This window comes from Bombus huntii, chromosome 1, assembly GCF_024542735.1.
Source record: "Bombus huntii isolate Logan2020A chromosome 1, iyBomHunt1.1, whole genome shotgun sequence".
NCBI classification, from domain to species: Eukaryota; Metazoa; Arthropoda; class Insecta; order Hymenoptera; family Apidae; genus Bombus; species Bombus huntii.
This window is the reverse complement of record NC_066238.1, coordinates 25,490,016-25,516,212: the sequence shown is the minus strand read 5'-3', so window position 1 is coordinate 25,516,212 and position 26,197 is coordinate 25,490,016. Positions and strand designations below refer to the sequence as shown.

Sequence of the window (26,197 nt, the reverse complement as noted above, 5' to 3'; positions counted from 1 at the left end):
AATTTCAATTTAAGATACATACAACTTATAACCAGTAATACAATCAAAACAGTATTGATTGTTCTTATAAAGTGTCGTATGTATTACAATAGTAAGGAACTCTTACCTATCTTTTATAGTACAAATGAAATAATCTGTAAAGAAGTATTATTCGAATATTAATGAATATAAACACTGCTGACTATAAATATTGAAACATGTATTAATATTTCATATAAATTGAGTGTTATTCGTTGCTTTCATCTTTTAGTTATTTTATAATAAATTGTTACTTCATTTGAATCATACATGTTTTATCATGTAAAATAGAATTCAAAATAAAATTAATTGAAATTTTTCAATAAATGTAATCGATATTTATAGCCGATAGGTATACATACATATGTATACCTATATAAGCAATGCGTAGAAGAATGATAAATAAATAAACGAATCTAAATATATATAAAATCTTATATTTTTCATTATTCTTTTGCACAGGCCTGTGGAGGTTCTCGAAGCGCGAACGTGTTACCAGTTCCAGTACCAATCCCCGTGCCGGTGCCATATCCGGTACCAGTTCCAGCATCTCTGTGGACGAGCGACTTCGCAGCAGCTGCCTCCTCCATGATAAGCCGTAACAACGATGCTCACGCGGAACCAGGAACACTGAGGTTGAGAGGCGACCCAGCTACACCCTGGTTCGCTTGGCATCCACGATTCAACCAGCCTCTACACGGAACCAGGCTCGATCCACGACTAACTGGTGTCTTCGATCCGACAACTTGTACTTTTAGACCTGATCAAATTCTAGCACCGCCATTATACGGCTCCACCATTGAAGCTTCGTCCATTCCATCGACAGAAGAACTTCGTCAACGAGTGAGCAGCTTGCATGTCAACCAAGATAAAAACGACGACGCTGCAGTAAGCAGTACGACAAAATCTATAGAGGAAGCTGTGTTGGACGTTTGCAATGAATCGAAAACCGCAGAGCAATCTTCCACGAATGGATGTGGCAAATTAAACGAATCGAAGGCCGGAGAAGAACAAGAAAGTAACGACGAGACGAACGAGACAAAGAAAAGCGAGGAAATGGATTGTCTAGATTCCGTGAGCGTGTCCTTCGAGAGCAGAAGGGGACAAAGAATGTTCCAGCACGATGATTCTGGTAGCTCTTCTGGTCGATCTTCAGCGGATAGCAGCGATTTGGAAGAAGATTCCTCTTCTCATAGGTTCTCGAGAGTCTTCGTTGTTAACGATGATTCCCTTACAAGCGATAACGATATAGAGGATAACGAAGACGAGGATGAAGATTCAGATTCTGCTACTGAGGATGGTATCACCTTGAAGAGGGTCAAGGCTCTTCCTGATCAGGAACCCGTGGTTTTGCAGTATGTGCGGTTTTTTAGCGAGGATGCGAATTACGAAGACACGAATAATGATAATGATAAAGGAAATAATAACAAGCAAGATTTAGAGAAAGAGAAAAGGTCGATTTGCGAAAATGATAGTTCAGAAGCTAATGATAAGTTTGAGGGAGTGGACAACATTAATGAGAAAAGAAAGTCTCGTGGAAAGAGGCACACTTTGGAAATGAGTAATGATAAACGAATATCTCTATCGTTATTACAGCGTGAGATGCCTGAAGAAATGTACATTGCAAGCGACAATGATTGTTCAGAAAATCAGATAGAGTTAAAGTCTATAAAAACCTTGGATCCTGATAGGATCGAGCCCGCTATTTTCAACAATACCACTGAAAATATTGCAGAAAAAGAAAAAATAATTACGAAGGAGAAGATGTTTGGTAAAATAGAAAAGGATAGTCCAGGAATTGACGAATCCATGTTAATCGACCAAATACCGTCTAATACCGAAAATACGGATTCAGATAATCAAACGCAGCTGTCATCGACGGACACCTGGGATTTAAATATAATTCCAGACTCATTAGAAATGTCTGGACAGGAAATGGTAAACGATACTGGTTCGTCTGTCGAGAATACCGAAGAGAACCCGAAATTTCACGCTTTGACACCGTTGATAATTCCCGGAGCCGAGAATGGTACTGATTGCAATGAAATAAGTAATAGCGATTATCGTGAAATCGATAACACTTTATCAGATATAATGACCGTGGAGAATGTAGATCACAACAATGATAATCAGAAGCATGACGCACCAGCCGATTTGAATTCGAATTTAAACACTACGAACGTTTCATCAGGGTCGGAAAGTTTTACTAGCAACGAGACAAATACAACAAGCAGCGAGGTGAGCAGCGACGAACTGCACGAGTACGAAGTCACGACCATCAACGCGTCTTCGTCTTTTGAGAACAACGAGTTCTCCTTTTCAGCAACGAACAACGAGCTGCTGTCAAGATTGAATAAAAAAAACGAGGAAAGAGCACCGTGGCAGCAGAATCTACGAAGCAACGACACCGTGAAAACAGTCAAGGACAATCATTGCGAGGAGCCTGACGTTACCGCATCGGACAGAGCGAAATGGAACGCACAACGCGAGGCAACAACCGTTGAGCAATCGTCGGATTATACGAACGACAAAGGTCTCGCAAGCTTTTGCACGGAAAGTGATTCGATGACAATTGCAACGGAGGATGATCAATCCGTTGCACATAAATCAAGAAAATCGACGGTATTGGAGTCCAAAGATGGTGTGGTGGAAGACAACGACCTGAATCACGACGATGGAATCGAGTTGAAATCAGCGGGCTCTGACGTGGGCGACATGATAACCAACAAGATCCAAGAGATGTTCAAGAGTAGCACTGACAGCGCAGGTAAAGCGGAAAGTGCGCATGACAGCGGTGGTTTGGTGAGAGGCGAGAGTCCTGCTTCCAGCCAGGTGGTAGGAGAAGTGGAAGTTCGCGGTAGAGGTGGTGAATGTAGTAGTAGTATCGATGGTGGTGGCGCCGCTGGAATCGCGGAGGGGATAGAAGGGGGATCGACACGGTTTCGCTCAGTCGAGCGACGCCCGTCTACTCGAAAGGAGAATGGATTCCCTCCTGCCGCGTCGACGAAGGATTCAATCAGTCAACAATTTCCTCCAACGATACAAAACAACAATCTCAGCAACAATAATAGCAACAAATATAGAAGCCTTGTGATGATCACTCAGGAAGCCTCGTATCAGCCAGTGAGTGTGATCACCTCGGACACAACGACCTTGTTACAGCCGGATGAAGTGCATACGGCTAGCCAGGGTCTAGCTGGGTATTTCCAGCTGGCGCTGGAAGCAGTGTCTGAACAACCGCATCGTAAGAATGGTCAGGGTCCGAGGAAACCCTTGATGGTGAAACGGTTGGCTAGTGTAACTGCGAATCATTCGGAAGCGGAAGTGGACAGCGGATTGAGTGTCGGGAGTGCTAGTGAAAGCGACGACGTGTCGGTGAAAAACGCGACGAAAATCGGCGGTCGACAGGAAAATGAAGATACGAAGGAGCGTTTGGGTGGCGAACAGCGCGACGGAATACGGACACGTGTGTCATCGCAGTCCTGCGATGACAATTCCGCCAGCGGTGCGGTCGTGATCCTCGAGGAAGGTCTGGCAGACGATGATTCGTGGGTAGAAGAAGTTTCGCACGATGAAGACGAACCTGGTGCTACGACAGCCACCGAAGAAAGCTCCGAGGATGAAGCGAATAACCTTGGAGATCGTGAAGAGGAACTTCGTGGTTACCATAGACAGGCTATCGACTTCACTTTGCACACGATCGTCGAAGAATCTTGCGAGGAAAGCGAAGCAGAGCCCAGCATGGCTGCAGGTAGTCCATCCAAGAAACAAAGACCTCCATCTGCTTCTGAATTGGAAAAATATTTCTTTTTTGGCCTCGGAGGAGATGGTAATAATTCGAGCATGGGTTCCCGCGAAGTTGACAGTCTTTCGGAGACTTCGTCGATCTATTCCGAAGGTTTGGAATCCCTGGGACAGGACGAAACTCCAGGGAATGGACAGAATCAAGAGAAATCAAATTCTGGAGAAGGATTTTTGAATTCTTCGAGACTCGAAAAATACTTTCTATCAGAGTTTCTGGGATTTGATCAGGATAGACGTGACTCAGATGGTTCAGTAGGCAGTGATTCAGAAGGAAGACCAAGTCCCGAAGCGCAGAGAAGAAAGAAACTGGTTCGCGCCAGAGGAACCGGTAGATCGCACAGCTCCTCTTTGGACAATTTATTGGCTCTTACTCAAAGTTCACAGAACTTGAGTTCGCAGAATTCTCTTCAAGATCTGAGTTTAAATCAGGATGCACAAGAAACCCAATCAGAAGGTTCTTCCACTGAAACTGATGGAGCGGATGATGGTCAAACTGCAGCCTTTGGAACCGATGGACAGTTTGATACCGTGAAACGAAAGAAAAAGAAGCCTAGAAATTTAGGAACGCAGAGTCCACGTGTTCCAGATGACAGAAACAAAACGCCAGAACCGAATAGAGAAATGATTTTGGTGGGAGAAGTAGTGATGGAGAACGAGGCAGAAGCAATCAATTCGGAAGATTCGGAGAGAGCAAAAACTCCTCAACCAGAGTGTATCCTGTCTTCCTCTTCCTCTCCATTGACTGCTGTTAATGCTTCGTTAACATCGGCGTCGCTGATCGATTCAAATAGAAATATACAAATGAGTTCGGGAGAGTCTCTGAGCTACAATCAAAGATCGAAACAACAATCGCGAGACTCTGGATTTGTAGGAAGCTGCGATGATCTGTTACAACACCAGAAACTACCTGACGATGGCCAATCCGGTACGGAACTCAGTCAAGAAACTGGGAAAGATCGTTCTAATAACGAGATCGGTGAGAATGCTCAAGATACGAGTCAAACCTTCATAGAAGGTGTCTCCGAAGTTGAAAAAGGAAACGCAGCTAAAGTAGATCATCACCTAAACCATACAACACTGCCTCACTTGCCAAACGCTTCTTTATCGAGGAAGGATAGCTTCAACAATTGGTCCAGCGACGAGGAAACAAACTTAATGATGTCAAAAATGAGGCAGTTCTTCAAAACGATGGTTGCAAATTCGAACGGACAGAATCAGAACACCTCCAGCGCAAACTCAAGTGGGGCTTCACCCGCCCCAAGTCCTAGGTTACCTGGTTACTCCGCAAAAGCCAGACTATGTTCTCAAAATCGTACGAAACCGCCACAATTGGTGTACTTCGAGAACGAACTGACTAGGTTGATGAAAACCGTGCCTGGAATTCGAGACGAACAAGTACGAGAGATCGTTGAATACTTGAGTTCTGAGGACACGTGGTCTGATTCGTACGACAGTTCGGATTATACTAGCTCCGATTTGGAAGGCGCAGCGGGCGGCCGTCGATCAGCACTGCAGGAACAGATCTCTCAAAGCTGCCAGCAGATTATCAGTAAATTCGATACCACGTCTGGTGATAATATGCTGGATAAGGAGAGGGAAGATAAAACCGAACCGACTGGAGTGCAGCCTCCCTGCCTAGGCAAAGATACCGCATTTGTGTATCAGAAACTGGTTCAGAGTTTCACGAAAATGGCCGGTGATAGTGCAAGCTCCGACGCCAATTCGACACCACATAGTAGTCCACCGTTAATTGCTAAGGTGATGCACCATATCGGTAGTCGATTGGTTGCTTTAATGCATGAGGTTTCTGAAGGTGGACCAGCTGTTCAACATCATTCGAGCTGGAGACGCTACACGCAACATCATCGTACACCGTCTTCAGCGTCAACTACAGAAGATGATGATTCTACATCAGATTCAACTAATGCTCCTTCGTCGACGCACTTGCAATTACCTAGATCGAAGTCTCACGATCCTCTATTGCTAATTAACAGTCATCCAGCAGCTTCAACTGGACAAGAGGGCGAAGAACGTGAAGCTAGTGATTACGAAAGATTCTCTTGGCGCGGAAGCTTCGAATCTGCGTTAATGGCGGCGGATTCTAGGACGAAATTGAGTCTCCTGGCGTGTTCCGGAGATAGTGTCGGTGCTAGTGTTAGTGCTAACGCCTTGGCCATGGCTGCTAAGCGCCGCAGTGCCGGAGATCTGTTGTTCAATCCGAAAAGTTTCTCGAGGGAACAGTTGGATAGAGTTAGAAGTTGTGGATCCATTGGTGGTGGAAGTGGAGGTGCTGCCAGTGGATGCGGAGGATCCGTGGAGGAGAGGATCTGGAGTAACAGGAGAAGGTCTTCCGTTCCTGATGCCAATACCAGAGGAGAATCTGGTAAATTTTTTATATCATTTTACAAAAAATACATCAATCAGTATTATATATTAATTAATTGAATTAATATATATATATATATATATATATATATATATATATATATATATAAGTATATTAAGACAATTAATGAATTAACATTATTATATAAAGACCACACGGGAAAAATATGATAAGTCTATTACCGATTATATTCAATTTTTGATCATATGCGACTGACCAACAATTTAAAATCATTGCGTATTCAAACCCAAGTTCCTTTGTTTCTTCAGAAAATTTTAATCAAGAACCTATCTAAATAAAGAATTATTATCAATTACAATTAAATGTTATAGCTATGTCTGCAGTAATTTCGGATATTTACAGCTAATTTCAAATTAGTAACATCACACAAAAGTTTGGAATTACTTTTTCAGTTGTATATATACTAACTAAATCTCTTGCTATTTGTGATTGTGTACCGGACTTGGATAGTAAATACGCCTATTCACTTACACCTGCTTATCTTTGGTAAATAAATAAAACTTGAAAGAAGATTATATTTTAGAAGGTTAATATATTATATTGAGTCACTTTGGTTTAGTACAAACGGGAGAATAACATTGTAAAGAGGATGTTTGACACAGTAAAATTTTGAATCTTGTCTAAAAAGTAAGACAAGCTTTATAAGACAGTAGTTTCGATTTCAATTTTCTATATATATAGTATATAGTATATAGTATATATATATCTAATTAAATATCTTTTAATTTTAAGTAAAGATTCCTATATTCATAACCATAAATTACATACTCGATAGTGTTTTATCAAATTATTAAAGAAATTTTTTCTTCTTCGTTGAATCCACTTTTGTTCGACGAGTCAGTGGATTGCTATTACATGACCTTCAGTTACGTAAATTATTCGTTTGCCGACAAGTTCGTATAAATGAAGTATTAGTGTTCAAAAAGTGTGAAATTCAATTAAAGAAGAACATTGTACCGTTCCAGGGTTAATTGGCTCTTATTGTGTAATCAATTCACAAATCACAACTTCTACAATTTACACCTTTCATCTTTTATATACATTTTTTATTTTCATTCAAACACTTTCCAATTAAAAATCTTAACCATATTAAAATCCAAAATAATACATCAACAGAGACATCCACAGGTGACGAGGACACCGAAGATGAACTAGAATATACGGGTGAATCTCGGGCAACGACTCTTCCACGCGGAATGCAATCCGCCATAACAGCGGCAACCAATTCTCTACCGCGTTTACCAGCTTCCACAGCACCAGCCGGGTTAACGACGACGTCAACTACGTCTTCGTCGACGATGCACAAAGCACATAGCGTCTATCATTTCCTACCGCAGCATTCTGGTGTAAAATCTGCCAGATATCGTCCACCAGGATTTGCTAGAAACAGCAACGTTTCTGGCGCTATCGGCGGACCAAAACGTGCGGTTAGTGCTCCAGGACTTCAAGTTTCGGGCTCTCAGTCTTCCGCTGGAAAACGAGACAATTCGAGATCGAGGAGGCAACAGGCTATGTCTCTCACACCTGGTAAGTCACTGTTTTATGTGTCTTCACGATTTACGATTAAAATACAGATGACAATTATTGTACATTAACAAATTATTAACTAATTAAACGATTTTATGTATTGGATTGCTGCATAATCTGTGTCTATCACTATCACATTTGCAAAATCTATCTTTTTCATACAAACTCTTTTGCATTTCTCATTAGAAGAAGGATTTATTTCATTTTTACGACCTCAAAATTATTTCATTCTTTTCGTCCGAACTATTTTGTAGTGTTCGAAACAGACGAAAATCCGTTGGTGTCAGATTTGTCATAAAACACTTTTGACTGTACATACCTAATTTCATCTAACCATTAAAAGACTAACGAAAATATATCATTCTCACTTTCTATAAGTTCTACAAACGCGATTTATCATCAAATTATATAGCAATGTTATACTTATTATAACATTGAGCTTATACGAGCCAAAAGGCAGACAACAACAACATGCAACAATCAAATATTTATTTTCAGAAAATACGATCTTAAATTTTAGTGAATTGCGTTTCCTTTGTAAAGACAAGAAAACAAGTGTTTCTATTGTTAATAATTGATAAAGAAAAAATTCGTTTTGCGAAAAAAGAAACTTAACCCTGAAATAGTCGAAACATAACAACAAAATCATTAATTGAAATACATATTAGATAAAAATTGTTAAATTTAATATTGTTATTTCTACTAGAAACCGAATAGTTTAATAGAAGACTGAACGGTGGGTAACTGAAAAAGTAAATGAACCAATGAATACACGGGTACAAACTAAAAAGGTTTAGGATAATGAATATGCGATCGTTTAAGTAATTAGTAGGAGCCGTAAGCAGAAGAAACACTATAAAAATCTGTGTACGAAATCGATGTTGGTATATGTACACTATAGTGGGAAAGCAATTGTATCGAACTGAAACGATTTCGTTGAAACTAGACTGCCTGTTAAAGTGAAAATTCATTTACAGGGTACTCGCGAACGAAAGATAAGCCGATAAGTATACTCTAACCAGAATGATTTTTATCAGAGTATTTTTTGGCTCCATAATATCTTGCTAAGCGAAAAGCAAAATGTATCGTGTAATAGCATTTTTCTTATGGTTTATAGCCGAAAATTTATTTGGATGTATTAGGGATTTTTTTCAATTCCAATGTTTTACAAATTCGAAACACGTTTTACTTGTAAATTTTTATGAAGTTTTATCGCTAGTTGTTAATTGTTAAAAGTTGTTAACGAGAGTTGAAAATTAAATACAGCGTGTCATGTACCCTTTGTTGAGATTTAATTGAGATAATTTTTAAATCAGATAACATAATATGTTAATATGTTATAAGTTAATAATAAGAATTTATATGAAATTGGATTTCATACACAATTCTATAAACAATTTTTATGTATTTATACGAAATTTAATGGTGTAAAAATGCATAAAAATCATAGGTATAATATGTAAAAATAAATAAAATATCCAAAATAGATTATTCCTTATAATTTCTGTTTCGATCTTTTTCTTTTTTGTTCTTTATTTCTTTTTATGCAGATATAAATTTCTATGAATAAAGTAACAATACTTTTCTAAAGCGTGTGCTTCCAAAGTTTATCCAAAGAACAGTTACATATAGCGTGGTTTTCTGTTTACCATATACATTTGACACATATTATGTATGTATACCTGTTGATTTTGTTTCAATTACTCAACTACACGCGATTTCGCTGAATAATCAACACTCTCTTATTTGTTTCCTCGTTTGATCAACGCGATTACTTGTGAAATTTAAACCAGAGTGAAATTACGAAAGTTGTTGGTTCCAAGAAATTTTCCATCATGTATATGTACAAAATTGTTTCTTGCAATTTACTCTTTTGTAAAATGTAACAATAGAAACGATTTCTACGTTTCATTTCTCGTTTCATTTAAAAATATGTAAAATCAACTCGGTAACAACAGTTTAGAAAAATTTTCCACTCGAATATTCATAAAATTATTCTTTGCAGTTTATTTCTTCACAGAATTAAAAACTTTAACAATTTCTAGAATTTTCATTAATTAATTAATTTATTTCATTATTTCCATTAATTTATTTTTCGTTAATTTAAAAATATGTAGAATTATAATTTTTACTGCAAAAAATAATACCGATTACTGACATTATTATCGACCTTAGCAGAAAAAATTCGTGGTATCAAAAATCGACGATAGAAGATCTGATGTGAAAGTTATTTTCATGAAATTTATCAGTGACGCTCGGTTTCAAAGATCATAAATATACATAGATGCAAGTAGAACGCGATTTGTAAATGAACATTTTAAAGTATTTACTGGAGTGTAACAGGTGTAACCGTTTTATTACGAGGTTTCCCTTCTTTTTCATTCTTTAACATTCTGCTTCTCGTTCTAGCCAAGGTAGAATAATCGATAATCTGGTGCAACGTTGTGTCCCGCGTATGCGTACTGTCGGATTTCTCTGGTCTGTCACTTTTTTCTTTCGTACGTGCGATTATACGTCGCTTAGACGGTAATATGCTAAAATCCATTTTTCATGCCACTTTCTAGTCAACGTCGTTCCATTTAGCGTTATTAGCATATTCTATTGTCAGGTTTAACCGTTTAAGAGTTCAGAAAATTTTAAGAATGTGTGGTGAAATAAAAGCACTTATTTTCGGTTTACTATTACTAGTTTAATATTTAATGTTCATTATGGAGGAACATAAAAGGTTACTGTTTGAAAAAAATTCAATTTTGGTATTTATGACAAAATATTAAAAATTTAATTAGTGTCACGCAAGTGAGTTTTATGTATCATTTTAAATATTAAATGTTTCTCTTGGACAGAGATAGATTCCTATTCCAGCACTTCAAAGTGTATCTGTCGTTGATAGTGGGAGTTTTTAATTGAACGTAGTGTATCCAGAATCGAAAAGTGTATTTTATTTAAATTATATTAAGTTTATTTGCTTTTTGGTTATAAATTATACGGAGAATTTTCAAACTTTTACTTTTGTTCGAGATTATCGTCTCGCTTAAAATTAAAAGTATCACTAACGCTTCCAATTTTTTTTTATTTTATGCTACTGTTTTGGCAATGTTTTGTATTTTATTCTATTGTTGTAATATATTCTGTTGGTTATAAGAATCTTTGAGCATGTCATATGTTCTAGCACTGAATAGTATGTATACTTAAATTATTGAATTTCTTCAATTCCAAATTTTAGATAGTATTTATTAACGACGAATAATATCAATTTTAACCTATGAGATAACAATTTTGGAAAAAACAGAAATTCTTGTAATTACTTGTAATTGTAAATTAATTTCAGCGTAATGGTGTAGAACTTCATTTTTCCAAACAAAAATATATAACATTCAACAAGATTTATTGGACACATTACGTTGATGACATTAGATATCAAATAATTCATTTCTCTATACAAAAGATATTTTAAATGCACACATATGTTCATATATCTTAAATTTTATTTCTATTAGCTACAGTTAGTCATAAAAATTCTATGCTCTGTAAAAGGCGAAAAAGCCATTTTTATGAAATCAAAATATTTCCAAATTTTATTATGTAGTTAGTAGTATGCTAAAAGCTGCCTCATTATTGCTATGTACGTTACGTTCGACAAAAGAAAAATTATTACATTGAAGAAATTATTTTAAAATAAATATATATATTATTAAGTCCTTTTATATATTATCGAGTTTAATAAGAATATCTAGTGTTTTCACAGAAAATATAAGACTTTTCAGTATACACTTTGTGATCTATCTAATCACATTATACATGTCCAAGTGCCTCGATACTTCGTTTCCATTTCGTATTATATTTACAAATGTAAATCCTTTCATTTTTTAGGTAGATCTATAAAACAAAACATCACAGTAACATCACGATATAAAAGCGTGCTTCTAATAACACGCCTGTGGCCGTCATACTATCATATGTTACGATTGATGTTTCGCTGCACACGCATTTGCATTCTGGTCGCGCGATAACGGAAAACCGAACTATGATACAAGTTCTGACATTAACGGGAAGGGAGAACGTAGAACGGATAAAATCACTGCTGCAAGCTGCGTTTCCGTCGTTTTCAATTCAGCTTGGATCACGCAAATCGGTGGTTCGTGGGACCATTCCACGATCAAACTCGGGTGGTCTAGATTCGTGTCACGTACAAAATCTCTATCGAAATCGTGTGACGGGAATATGCTACTCATATCAATATCTTACTATCCATAAGTATTTAGGCACTTTGGTAGATTTCTGATAATAGTAGGATGAATTTTAAAGGCTCTCATACCTTCAGTATTTCCGATACGTATTTTGTTTTAATGTTATCGTTTCGTAATAGTTTATAACTACTGCTGACAATAATGTTTTTACTGTTTTATAATATTGAATATTTTTTTTTTTTTTTTTTAGAAAGGAGTTTATTTGGCCAGAAAATACAGAGTTTAAGTGCATTATTCAAAATAAACATGAATTTTTGTAATGGTATGTTAGGCAAAGGTACCGATACGCGGCGGTACGACGTAGCCACGCTGTATTATGTGTCGGCGCTTTACATTTTTTTGTTGTATGGTGTGGTTTTTGGGTTTAAGCCTCTGGGGAGCGGAGCTTTTTTTTTTTATTTTTTTTTCTGTCCTGAAAAACCATATAACATTGAATATGACGGTATTTGTGTGATTTCTTTTGATGATAACTTTTAAGAACGACTAAGAATCATGTATATCTACTTACTTACTATCTTTTTATGAAGTTAATAAATTATAAGTTGGATATAATGATAATGGAACTTATCTCATCCGTTCAATTTGATGAATGATCACGAAAGTTTTGATGATTTGTGAAATTTGTTTAAAAGAATGATCAGTTTCTTCGCAATGAAATTACTATTTATAATTAATTTTTAATTAAATTGTGTTTATTTACTGTTTGGAATAATTTCGATGATCTTTGCGTCATTAGAAGAAGAATCCCTTTCGTGTAACTTGTAATTCAGCAAGTTGAACAATCTGAAGATAAGGAGCTTTCCAAAAAACAAGATAGAGTTCCACAACCTTCGACAAGTTACGAATACCACACTTTTGTTATTGCAGATTAGATATTAAAAATCAATTTTGTCACCTCATAATATCCCAATTTTATTTTGGTGAATTTTATCGAATAAAATTTTTTTCCCATCAACTTAGCAAGAAAGATAAAATTATCCTGATATTTATCTTTTATTTCAATACTTGACTTTCAACATTTTGAGAAAAAAATTGTAATGAGGAATTACATACATCAATAACGATAAAGTTCATTTTATCCTTAACTTTAAGAGATTTTTAATAGAGGAATAGGATTTGATCAAAATGAACTCAAAGTGCGTAACAGAGTTAAAGATATTTAGAAAATAATTCTAGCAGTGATATGAAAAGAAACGGCAGACATTCTTCATTCTATAGGCTGATGAAATTATTTTCACTGCCACTCCCCATTGCATTCGTGGCTCGCGCGGATCAATAACCGAGACGACCACTCTAATTTGTAACTGCTTAATTAATTAGAGCGTGGTCTTAAAAATGAAATCTTTGTAATGGATATGTTTCTTGTGGTTATTATATCTATTTTTCTGTAGCTGTTAATCCTCACTTAGTGATAGTTAATAGTTAAATAACTGGCAGTAGTGAATCTCTGAAATAATTTTTTAAATTACATGTACGTATATATAATTAACATATTAATTTCTGATATTAAATATATACATATATTTTGTTTTATGGATTGAATTTCATCCAAGACAGCATTCGTGCGACTTTAATTTTTCTGTTATCGATACATATATGAAATATATAAAAGTATAACAATCTTTACCACGATTAAAAGGCATGCACGGATGAAAACTAATAAAACAGCTGTTTCAAGCGTTTTTTACCATGTGAAAGTATTCTTTATGTATACTTTAAAGACGTGCTGAATGTGAATTGTAAACTATGGGGAATATCTAACTAAAATGCAATAAAATAAACAATTAAAACTTTCTTAAATTGCCTAAGAAGAAATACGATAATATTAAAATAAGATAAAAACACACATAAATATAAAATAGGTATGGAGGTATATTTATAGAGTTTTATCTAGTATGAAAGTAAATAGACTTAAATATAAGAGGAAAGATATATACTTAATCCTCTTACGACACTGTACTGGCGTGAAAACACGATTTCGATATAATACGGTGTAAAAATTAAGACCGCCCTCTTATAATCCGATATTCTTATAAAGCGGTTTCCATGTAGCACGAATTAATAAAATTTAACCTAAGCTTGGGAAACCTTCTTATAACACGATATTCTTGTAACCCGATTTCTTGTAACCATATTTTAGAATGTGGACTCTGTTACATATAGAGGGAAAAAATTAATTAAATTAAAAAAAATTAATTAAATGTTCTTTTCTATAAACCAAGCAAGCAAAAATAAAGTAGAAAACTGAAAACTAATGTACGTTTGTTTTTAGTTAGGATAAACATGAAATAATGATTTAAACTGTCTCATTGTTATCAGCAATTCAGCTCCATCTGGACTACCTTTGAGGTGAATTATTCCCTTAACCTACAACTGCGGGCATAGCCCGTAATACGATGATCGGGCCAAATATAATATACAGGGTGGTTGGTAACTGGTGGTACAAGCGGAAAGGGGGTGATTCTACGCGAAAAAAGAAGTCGAAAATATAGAGTAGAAATTTTTTGCTTGAGGCTTTGTTTTCGAGAAAATCGACTTTGAATTTTCGCTCGGTACGCGTGCACTTTATCACGTCTCGTTATAACGGATCTCACTGTAGATCGTTGTCTCGATTGACGTTATTTTTTTAATTTTTTTAATTCTTAAATTTTTATTCTATATTTTCGACTTCTGTTTTCGCGTAGAATCACCCCCTTTCCGCTTGTACCACCAGTTACCAACCACCCTGTATAATAGTTTGTTTACGTTTTCGGCGCAAAATTCTCGAACGTAAATCGTAGGTTAAGGGGTTAAACGTGTAGGTTTATTTGATAAAGAAACGAGTGGATGAATTCGTAATAGTCCGATGTATCAAAATCAGTATAATTACAAGAGGTAGTGTATGCCGGTTGTAATCGTCGCTCGCTCAATGCTCTATGCCGATCGAAGAAAGAATAACGATACTCCGTCTTAGGGAGCACGTTCATACATTTATATCGACGAACGTTGCCACAAAAAGTTAACCTTCTTATGTAACTCTGGCTGAAGATTACAAGAAACGGCAATAACAATCTGTCCATAGTTCATTTCACACAGACCTTGTAAACCAAAACAATCGTTAGTATTCAAAGGTACAATAATATGGGTCTCTCCCAGATTCCAATTTTCCGTTTCCACTTGAACTTTTTTACGCTCATGTGCCGCTATACTTTTTTACGAATTTATCTTAATCGACATGGGAAATCATGTTATGCAACACAGGAAATACTTTTAAAAGAACTGGTACACGCGAGTAGGAACGTTGCGAAATCTAAGCTATAAGTTAAAAAGAGTAGACAAACATCCATGAATTACAGTAACTGTAACAATCAGCAAACGAAAGCACGAATTCCTTTTTACAAGAGCGACTAGTCAAGGAAAAGTGGAAATTAATTTTGTGCAATTACTTAGAGTATGAGAACGATTGCCAGACATTCCATTTTCTGAAGCAAATCATTTCCCGTGAAGACAGTAACCTTTCTCGACCGTTTCTTCTTCCAACAATACTCGTTCTTCTGTGCTTTGCAAGAAAGTAACAGAATTATTTCACCTACGCTGTTCCACTTACGGAATCAATTCGTTCTTCAATCGTTAATAATACTTGTATTTCACTACAAAAATAACACGATAATACCCTGATATCTTATATCTTATATCTTATATCTCACAACTAGTTACTCAATATCGATTTATTGTATCTAGTTTTTATCGTAGAAGATTTTGACATGTGCTTTGAAAAAGGGGATCACCTTCTTATAGAAAACGGCTTCGAGTAGTAACAATTGCCTTGCAAAACAAGTATTTTTAATGTTGATTGTAACAAAATTAAACTCGTTCATTTGATTTTCAATCATGTTACACATCAGTTTATACCAACTTAGCAAAAATCAGTTAGCTTCCTTGTATCACTTAAATAATAAATCACTTATATAACAAATTTTTTTCCTCAATGTTGCTTCTCAATAATTATTGTAATTAGTTGTTTACATCAATTATATACTAGATTGTTAGGGACTCGGCAGAAATTATAGGCTGCATGTAAGAGATACAAAAATCACTTTACTAATACACTCGGTTAATCCCCGACTATAAATCATTTACGTACAGATGTGTTTACCTTGTCGGAAATAATTAATCCTACTGTAAAATACAAGGGTCTTGTAATCTCGTCCATGATGCAGACTCTCCTGTCATCCTTTGTCCATTGTTCTATGCTTTTGTATGTGGAATATCTGCGAAAAAACATAAATCTTCGGACAGAGTCATTGCGAGAAATATTTTCTTACATGAGTTTTGTAATTTTTAAGAAGAACTAGCTTGTTAAAAAAAAAGATCGTGGTTGTAGTGTTTGATTAAAATTTTGTACGGTATCTCTTCAATATTATTCAATATTGAATATTATTATTCAACATGCTCAAAACATTTTTATGTATTGATTGAGATATGAATATCTATGTTTAACACTTATGATAAGAAAGGATAGATAGATTATACCTTAGCATTTATACCTGAAGAAATAGATGGATTTCATAGTTCTCAGAATGTATTCATTCTTCAATCGAATATACGTAAACTCTAGTACAGAACAATCCTGCACAGCTTATATAAGCTGTTTGTTATCCATTCTGAAGCTACGTAAACAGTAAGATCGCGTGCTCTACCTCGGAATGATACTCATTATACTTTTTTCCACAAAAGAAGTTCGTCAACCTTCTGAAGTTTCTGCCTTTATCCTACTTACCTTAGGTTTGCCTTGTTACGAGTTTATACCATTATCTATCCACTTACGTTTACGTTGGTTATTTACATCGTAATCATTCATTTCTATTATCTGGATATCTATGGATATGTATTATTCATGTATAACTCTTTCTAGCCGAGCCTCTTCTGCAACTCACCGATCTCCTGAATGAAGTTTCAATATACGATACGCTGTTCGATATCAATTATTATAATATCATGAAAATGGATCAAAGATATTAGCTAAGCACGCTATTATGTATATTTTCATAACTATTTTCTCTTTTTTTTAAACCGACAATTTAACGCTCTTAACTGACTCTTAACCCTGCTGTTCTTTTCTAATGTATAGAGCGTTTCTATCATCTCAGATTTCTTAATATTTTAGCTAGTTTAAATACAAAAAATTGTGCCAGGAAAATGCTGGATGGTTCAGAACGATAAATATCATGATTCGTCATTTTTCCTTTCCAGGTCATACCTTCTCTATTTTTCAAGGACATCGATATTGACATTTTTTTACATAGAACTACATATTTCTGTATACAATAGTCAATGCGCTTTTCTATCCTCTACAAGAAGGTAATACGGTACTTGTGCCCAAAAACAAGTAGTGTATAAAGCATCTTAACTATTTTGTTTGACTTACCCGTGATAGACAAGGAGAACAAACACAGGAATATTATTTTGCGTTCTTTCTTCTTTTTCGCAAGTAAGTCTAATAAGCGACACTTTTCAATCAGGACTATGTTTACACCACGAATGTATACAATGTATACATAAACTGAATGTACATGTAACTGAAATTACATATATACTTTACGTCTTTAGTTGTTTTTCATTTTTTCTAATGAAATTTCCTTGTGTCTCACTTTTAGTATCGTATAGTGTCGTTATATTGAATTCGGGGATAACGTTTCTTATGTGACGAAGAAATTCAATGGTAAATAAATAAATAAATATATATATATATATATATGAAATAAATATAATATATTATATATTTATTTATTTATTTATTTATTTACGAATTCAGTATAACAACACTATACCATATTAAAAATGAGATACAAGGAAATTTCTTTAGAAAAAATATATGTTTATTTAGTTACTAATATGTTTAGGATAAGTCAAATTGTAATATATTTGTTTAACGAATACTTGTTTCGTTAAATACCTAATATTACATATATTAAAATTTACGCATATAAAACCTATTGACTAATGCTATTGTCACATTCAGTATATAAAGACTAATTTATATTTAATACCGAAAACATAGTACATGTACATTGTCCAATTACGTAAATTACAATATAAATTAAGAAATGTAGTATTTAAATACAAATTAGATACTTTTGAGACTGTATGATAAAAGTACAAAATTTATTTCAAAGCCAAGAATTTACTATGCAATTTTAGACAATAAGAATTACTAGAGAACCATAGTATTTTAATATTAAGTAAATCTCCTCAGTTTAGTTATATTAAATAAATAAATTAAATTAATAATCTAAATAAATTAAAGTATAAATATGGCCATAAAGACTGCGACATAACTCTCGACTATACTTGCAGAACTAAATAATAATTTATCCATAACCATACTTCTCTAGCAGAAAGTAGTATTCCCTATTACAGAATGAAACTTGTTTTACAGATGATTTAAAATTGAAATCGGTTTTGAATTAAGTTAAATTCAAGTTGAATATCGAATCTGTGTTTCGTGCACAATCGTGTAACACCTGAAAATTCATTTTATTTAAGCGAGCGGTTGTGGTCAAAGTCACACAATTAGTTGATGTTTGCTTTCATCATAACAAACTGATGCTCGTATGTCGATTTTCTGTCTGTACTAACTTAGTTTGAAGCGAACACATCTATCAAAATACGTTCTAATTCTGTTTTCATTTCTCCCTGTCTTCTTTGTTCCCTTTTTATTGATAATACAATATAATTTTTTTTCTTCTATTGTATAAGATTCAATCGCATAATATGTATTTATAAAAACAGTAATATTTAATTAATTTACTTTTGCATATTTTCCAATACTCTCAAACCAAAGAATATTAATAAAGATAATTGTAAAGATAAAATATTTATTTAATCTTCGATATAATTTTATATAAAAAGATTTAACAAATATATTTGTCAAAATATTATTTTTTAAGATATTGATAAAAAGGTTTGAATAAGACGAATACAATAATATTTATGTATTTAATAATTAAAAGGCCAAATCCCTCCAAACATTATACACTTTTATCAACATAAATCGGCTATTATTTAGTAATTGTCAATTGTAAATGCGAGATATACATATGAGACATATATATTTATATGTTTAGTTTTTCTATAAATTCAAATACAACTTCAGAAGATTTATTGAACATTCTTGTAAATAAATATTTTCGAGCATAAGTGTACATTATTCTTCAAAAAGATAATTATTTTTTTCTAGCATTGATTAATTCGCTTCACACGGCGTTATTTTATCATAGAAAAAGCACAAGTAATTATTCTAAAAATTTAAGTCCTACAACTCGACGCTGTGCATTCATATAAAATTTAATGAAGCGCGTAATGAACAATATTAAACGTTCATAATTCTATGGTTAAAATATTGAGGTATAAAAACAAAGAATTTTTTTCGACTTGAATACATTAAACAATGTAGTTAACAGAATAATGAAATATCCTTATCCTAATCTTACTTTAGATTTTTAATTCGTTAATTTTTTTTTTCCTTTCATTTTTATAGAAGTAAAAGATGAATTCGATTTCAGTGAATCGTCCAAAAGATGAATATGATCAGCAAAAATAATCAAACTAAATCATTACAAGTACTCTTGTAAAAATATCCTAAGTTTCAGTGGTTAAAGTTAAACTAATAAGTATAAGTGAATTATGAAACGTGATCAGCTTCGATTAATCTGTTGCTAATAGGCCAATCGATAATTTTTTCGTCTGGTATAATATGTTCAAAGGTAACATTAACATGGCTATCGTGATTTTCTTGTCAACTTTTCTTCCCGGAGTTTCCAACATCGCCTTCAGCATTTTATAAATAAACTTATAATCTTTTCACAACGAACTTTTTAACAGAATAATCGAAGCTGATTACACTTCATGGATCAGCTGATATTCTACAAATAAAAACAAGACGCAAACTATGTTACGTGTTACAATATTTATGTATGGAAAATTTGTTTAGAAGTTTTGGTGATATTTCACTCAACTAACCGGATACATAATATAGAATCCAAAATTTACAAAATTACAAAATAATAGAACATCATTTTCATCTACATAACAAATAATCTTGTATAATTAAAAAACACTATTCTCTCTCTCTCTCTCCCTCCCTCTCCCTCACTCCGTCTCTCTCTCCTCTCCCCCCCTCTCTCACTCTCTCTCCCTCTCTCTCTCTCTCCCTCACTCCGTCTCTCTCTCTCCCTCTCTCCTTCTCTCTCTCCTTCTCTCTCTCCTTCTCTCTCCCTCTCTCTCTCCTTCTCTTTCTCCTTCTCTCTCTCTCTCCCTCTCTCTCTCTCCGTCTCTCCCCCCTCTCTCTCCCTCTCTCTCTCTCCGTCTCTCCCCCCCTCTCTCTCCCTCTCCCTCTCTCCGTCTCTCTCTCCCTCTTCCTCTCTCCGTCTCTCTCTCTCTGCGTCTCTCTCCCTCTCCCTTTCCGTCTCTCTCTCTCTCTCTCTCTCTCCCTCTCCCTCTCTCTCTCACTGTCTCTTTCTCTTTCTCTCCCGAATCTTAATTCCAAGTTAACTCTTTATTATTTCCATTCAAATTTTATTGAAAAATAAATTCATTCTGAATTCCTTTTTCAATTGTTCTCTAACTTATTTGTATACAAATACACATACGTTTGATATACTTCTGCTATATTCATAAAATATTTCTACAAGCGTTCAAATTATTTTTCCGTGAACGAGCGTAAACATTTTAACTTAAGCTATTCTATTCTTCGCATCAATCACTTAATTTTCTTTACACTCTCCCAAGGATTTATCATTAACAAGAAAAGTTCATTCACTTTAAAGATCCGACAAGTTCGTTCACCTTCTCGTTATCTAATCTTTAATTGATACATCTTTATTTAGATACCTCTCATGTATAACTGTTTCATTTCTTTGTTTCGTTTCGGAAAGCACTTTCAAAATGAACGCTTTCTGGTGCCTCTAGAAGTGCGTCTTCATCGCTGTAATTACCATTATTCGCCGAAAACGGTAATGATTAAAATGTTGCCGTATTATCCGCGTCGTGCAATAGTTTAACCAGAAAAGAACAATGAATATCTTTGTACGTTCCCTGCTCAGTTAATATGATCAAGTTCGCCGCGAAGCAATTAAATACAACGGTTAAGTAGAAATTAAGTTTCTGTAACATCACTTCCCGGTACCAAGCGCGATCGTTCTTCTGCTCTACTAATTTGTCGGCACCATGGCGGCGAACAATGCAATTTCACTTACACGTTAAACACAACAATAAGAACCGGAGGACGTTTTAGCTCGTACAACTCTTTCCTTATCTTCCTTTGTAGAACACACTAAATGGATTAAACACATGCGCATGTATATACAATCTACACTGTCGGCAGGAAGTTTGGAAATAATATGGTTCTTGAAGGTGGGTTGTGTAAAACAGATCAGCCAAGCAATTATTTTTATTTTCACGTTTTTTTATTAAGGCGATCTTAAGTATATTGTACATACATTGTACATTCTTCGTTACAAAGCAAAGTATGAATTTTACAGATACACTTAAATACTAGATAAAGTTTATCTTAAGTGGTACGTGGTAAATACAATAAATGAAAATAATAAGTTTACGATTGATGAAAATGATAAATGATGAAATGTTTAAATACTCTTTCGTGAGTCATTACAACCGAAAGGCCTTCAAATTTATCACTGCAAGAGTGATTGTATGATAGACTATTCCATAGAGAGAAGAAAAGATATTTGTACTACATAACGCATTTAGGTGAAATTACCGCAAAAAGCTTCGAATACATGATCGTCTGATTATTTTAAAAGGTTCATCCGAAGTAGGAGATTCTAAGAATCTATAATATCAAGGAAAAGTATATATTTGGAAGTTTTATTCTAAAATAACCAAATAAATTATTAATTCGTAAAACTAATATCTCCATTAGTTTATGCTTTATTATCAAGTGAAGAATAAACAAATAGTGAAAAATAAATAGTCAAGTAAATTATTAATTCGTAAAACTAATATCTCTATTAGTTTATGCTTTATTATCATGTGAAAAATGTTTCAAAGTTTCCAAACATTTTGTCGCTGTATGTATTAATATGTATTAATATTGTACTATGTAATAAGAATGTGAGAATCGTCATATAAAATTACGAGTCATGGTATAAGGCGCGTATATAAGAACATGGCGCGTATTTGACCTATGTCCGGACCGTTTCTCCGCGAATTATGCAACCCTTGCCCCTTGTTTCGTAGTTTTGGTGATGCTTTCTCTTTTGTGGACTTTGTAGATGTTTCGCTCAAAGAGCCGAACGTTACTTACCATAAGAGCTTGTAACATTTCGTTCAATGATGTCAAACTGATATAAATGATTATCTGCTATGATTAAGCAAAATCTTTATAACAAGATTATATGTAACGTGCCGTACAATTTATATTATAAATTCAATAATTTTTTATTGCCACAATTTTTTTAAATTTAAAAAATCTGTATAGCATTAATACCGGGATATGTTTTGCCAATTTTAAGAATTCTGTATTTTACTGAATCAAATTAATGATAAAAGAAAGCATCTGTTTTATTTACCTCCAATTAAATATACAATTAAAATTAATACGAAGAATTTTAAAATAAGAATGTGCTTGATTATTAATGTCTTATTCGTAGTATTAAGCTTGTAAAATTGCACATAAATATATGTATGCTCGTTTTGAAGTTGCGTGGTAGGTGCTATACATACAATCTCTTGTATATTATAGTGCTATATACAGGGTGGTTGGTAACTGGTGGTACAAGCGGAAAGGGGGTGATTCTATGTGAAAAAAGAAGTCGAAAATATAGAATAACAATTTTTCGTTTGAGACTTTGTTTTCGAGAAAATCGACTTTGAATTTTCGCTCGGTACGCGTGCACTTTATCACGTCTCTTTATAACGGATCTCACTGTAGATCGTTGTCTCGATGGAAAAATTAAAAAAAAATTTTTTATTCTATATTTTCGACTTCTTTTTTCGCGTAGAATCACCCCCTTTTCGCTTGTACCACCAGTTACCAACCACCCTGTATATGGCAGTATAATACTATAGCTTCTATATGGAAGCATTAAAGAACGCTATGTTGAGTAATGTTAGATTTTTATAAGTTTTGTATAAAATATAGGAATTTATTTTAAAAGTTATTAAAACTCAAGAGAAGTAATAAAAAACGCTTAAAGAGATGTGTTCGTAATTAAAAAATATTTTATTTCAATTTTTTGTTATTTTAGAAATTGCGAAACTTACAAACAATATCATGTTCTTCTAGATATACGTATACAGTTTCAGCAAGATAATTGTATTATTCATTTCATGATTTAATTTGAAATGTAATTTCGTTTTATTTCTAATTTCTTCACTCGAAGCGCTTGCATCTTGATTTATGCGGTAAAAGTCATTTTCCTTGAATTTATCAAGTTAACGCTTGCAGTTTGTAACGCATAACAAGAAGCCAGTTTACAATTCCTGTAACCTTCAAGGATTTCAAATCAATTTTAAATTCATATAATATTGCTCATTGCATAGTATACGTGTCATCAGTAGTTTGATCATTCATCCTAGCCAATCTAATAATGTTTATGTAAAATTGAAAGTAGTTAATGTAATACTAAGAGTTAGAAGTCGCTAAAATATGTTAAGCAAAAGGATAGTTGCATCAAGTAATTTAGAAAGTTTGAAATTCATCATATTTAGATGTGTTTTACATTTTTGAATTGTTAAAAAGTTAGAACGTACCGAAATTGCTAACATTTAATTGAAAAGTTAAGAAATGCTAAAATGTTTTTTAATGCATTATAATTAAATAATTCCAAACTATGAACATATATCGAATTACAAATTAATTTTATTACATTCTATATAACAAAGACTTGCACTAGTATGGTATATTATATTTTCATATTTTACATTCTTTTCCATCTTTTAATTGATTCCTTATAGTCGCATCAACTACTATAATGATTTGTTAGTCATTAAGTCACTGGATGAGTCTTCTTTGTGGGAAAAATGTATTCCTATTAAAAAGTTTTTTAACGATAATTTTTAATTTGAATTTTTCAAATCGTTTCTTATTAAGCAAGAATTAATTAATAACCAGAAAATTTGTTTCATTGTAAGATGGAAGATAAAGTGATTCGAAGTAATTTTTTTATTGCATACATTTCATAATGTGTTAATTTTGAGGACCCCATTCTGATTTTTAAGGCTTAATGTAACTTCTTAATAACAAAAAACGAATTAACTTATCTTTTATATGTATAGTAATCTCTATTACGACTAAACCAGATTATTAACTTTTAATTTCATAATTATGGAACTTTCTGGTTGAAGGCTGATTTCTTTCCATAAAAATTATCTTTTGTGTTTAATATCAAATAGAATAAATTATATCTAATAAGCGTGCAATAGATGTAAATTTACTTGTTCCAATAATTATGAGTTCATATATTTTATTTGCATATTTTGAAATATTTTATATGTGTAAACACCCACAGAGAGAAAGAGAGAGAGAGAGAGAGAGAAAGAGAGAGGAGGAAAAGGAGAAACTGTTACTTATTTTTTGAAAACAAACACATTAAAAAGGTTTCCAACTTTGAACACTTAAAAGGCAATAATCGCTAGCTTTGAGCTAGTATCTGCATTTCAGCTTGCCGTATACAGTCGTGGCGTTGCGATCTGGAGAACTTTATGTCGATCCTTCCAACTGCCTATGTCAGGCGTGCTTGGCATAATTCCGTGCGTTCCAACAACTCACCGTATATTTTCCGCACGTAGTATACTTTAAGCACGTTCCTCGTTTACGAGTACACGCGTGAACTGAGAGAAAAATTCGAGGAATATCTTAGTGTCACGGAGAACAAACGTACATTGCAACCGGTCTAGCCGATATTAAATTTTAGCACGTGTCGCAACAAAGCTAAGCCGATTGTACGCAAGCTATAATTACCAGTAAAATCATTAGAAATTCTTCGTTGATTACAGAGTACAGAGAATAGGAAAAATTGAAATGATTTTTCAGTAGATTGTAAATGTAGTAAAATTCTATGTATTAAAATGAGATATTATACAAAAATTATAAATTCCTCCACTTATCTGGACATAGAATCTTATTATTTAAGTGAGCGTACAGACAGTAAAAGATATTTAAAACATCTTTTTAATGAATTCTAAATAGAGTACAATTCCAAATCCATTTGATAAAACGAAATTTTAATTAAATAAATTTCTTCAAAATTCAAAAATTTATACATCTGAACGTGACATTTTATCGTTTAAATGAGAATGAAGATAATAATAAAAATTGGAAATATTCTTTGCAATGAATTTTAAATATAATAGTATTTCATTTATTAGTAATTCACTTATATACACATGAAATCCTATTATTTGTACAAGAAACCAGGCTAGTGTAGAGAATCAGTGAATCCCTATTTGTAAACTCCAGTTATACGAATTGTTTGTTTCCTGGCAAGTTTAGACATATGGAGTATTGTATACCATATAGATTGTAGACTGTATGGAGATTAGTCATAGATTGAGATTGAATTGAAAAGCAAATAGATTTGACAGTGGTGGAAATCCTAGAGGATTGCAGAAGTTTGAAAACATTCAGACTTTAGAAGTAGGATATCAGAGAACAATGCTTGTGAAATGTAGAAACTATATTTTGTATAATATTGAAAATTTACCAAATCGAATAAAGCTATATGACAAAAACTTTTATTTATTATCGTTTGCATCGTTATTAATCAAACTATTTTTTGTACCACCAATAAAATTAAAAACATATGAGCTCTAAAACTTTCAAAGTTTACAAAATTGTATGAACTGTGAATGTAGGAATGTTATATTATTAGTTTGTAGATAACAGTATGATTAATACAATATCGTTTGCACTCACACGAAATCGAATATAAAACCCCATTTCACGTATTCGTTACCCGCTATTTCTACGACACAAGAACACAACGATCTTCACACGACAACGATAAATTCAACTCTGAGTCTCTCAACTCTCGTTAAAATGTTTTCCATGCTCACTTTTCCCCAAACATACCTTGGTAACGCTCGCAACACTCTTTAACAACGTCAACATATCTTGAAAACGCTAATAAACAATTACCCCTCACGTCACGTCCTTCCCTGATGTCACACTATTCCACATGAATGTTTACCT

At 33.7% G+C, this 26,197-nt stretch overlaps 1 protein-coding gene across 5 annotated transcripts in view; it reads left to right on the top strand.

Annotated features, from left to right (window-relative positions):
- The window catches only part of LOC126866270 (uncharacterized), a 95,326-nt gene that overhangs the window by 47,948 nt on the left and 21,181 nt on the right, over positions 1 to 26,197 (top strand). For 4 of the 5 annotated variants that reach the window (XM_050619679.1, XM_050619664.1, XM_050619672.1 and 1 more), the window contains exons 10-11: positions 481 to 6,205; positions 7,346 to 7,756. In XM_050619679.1, coding sequence (XP_050475636.1) covers positions 481 to 6,205; positions 7,346 to 7,756 — 6,136 coding nt within the window. The remainder of the gene's footprint in view (positions 1 to 480; positions 6,206 to 7,345; positions 7,757 to 26,197) is intronic. The other variant, XM_050619655.1, reaches the window with a different exon arrangement.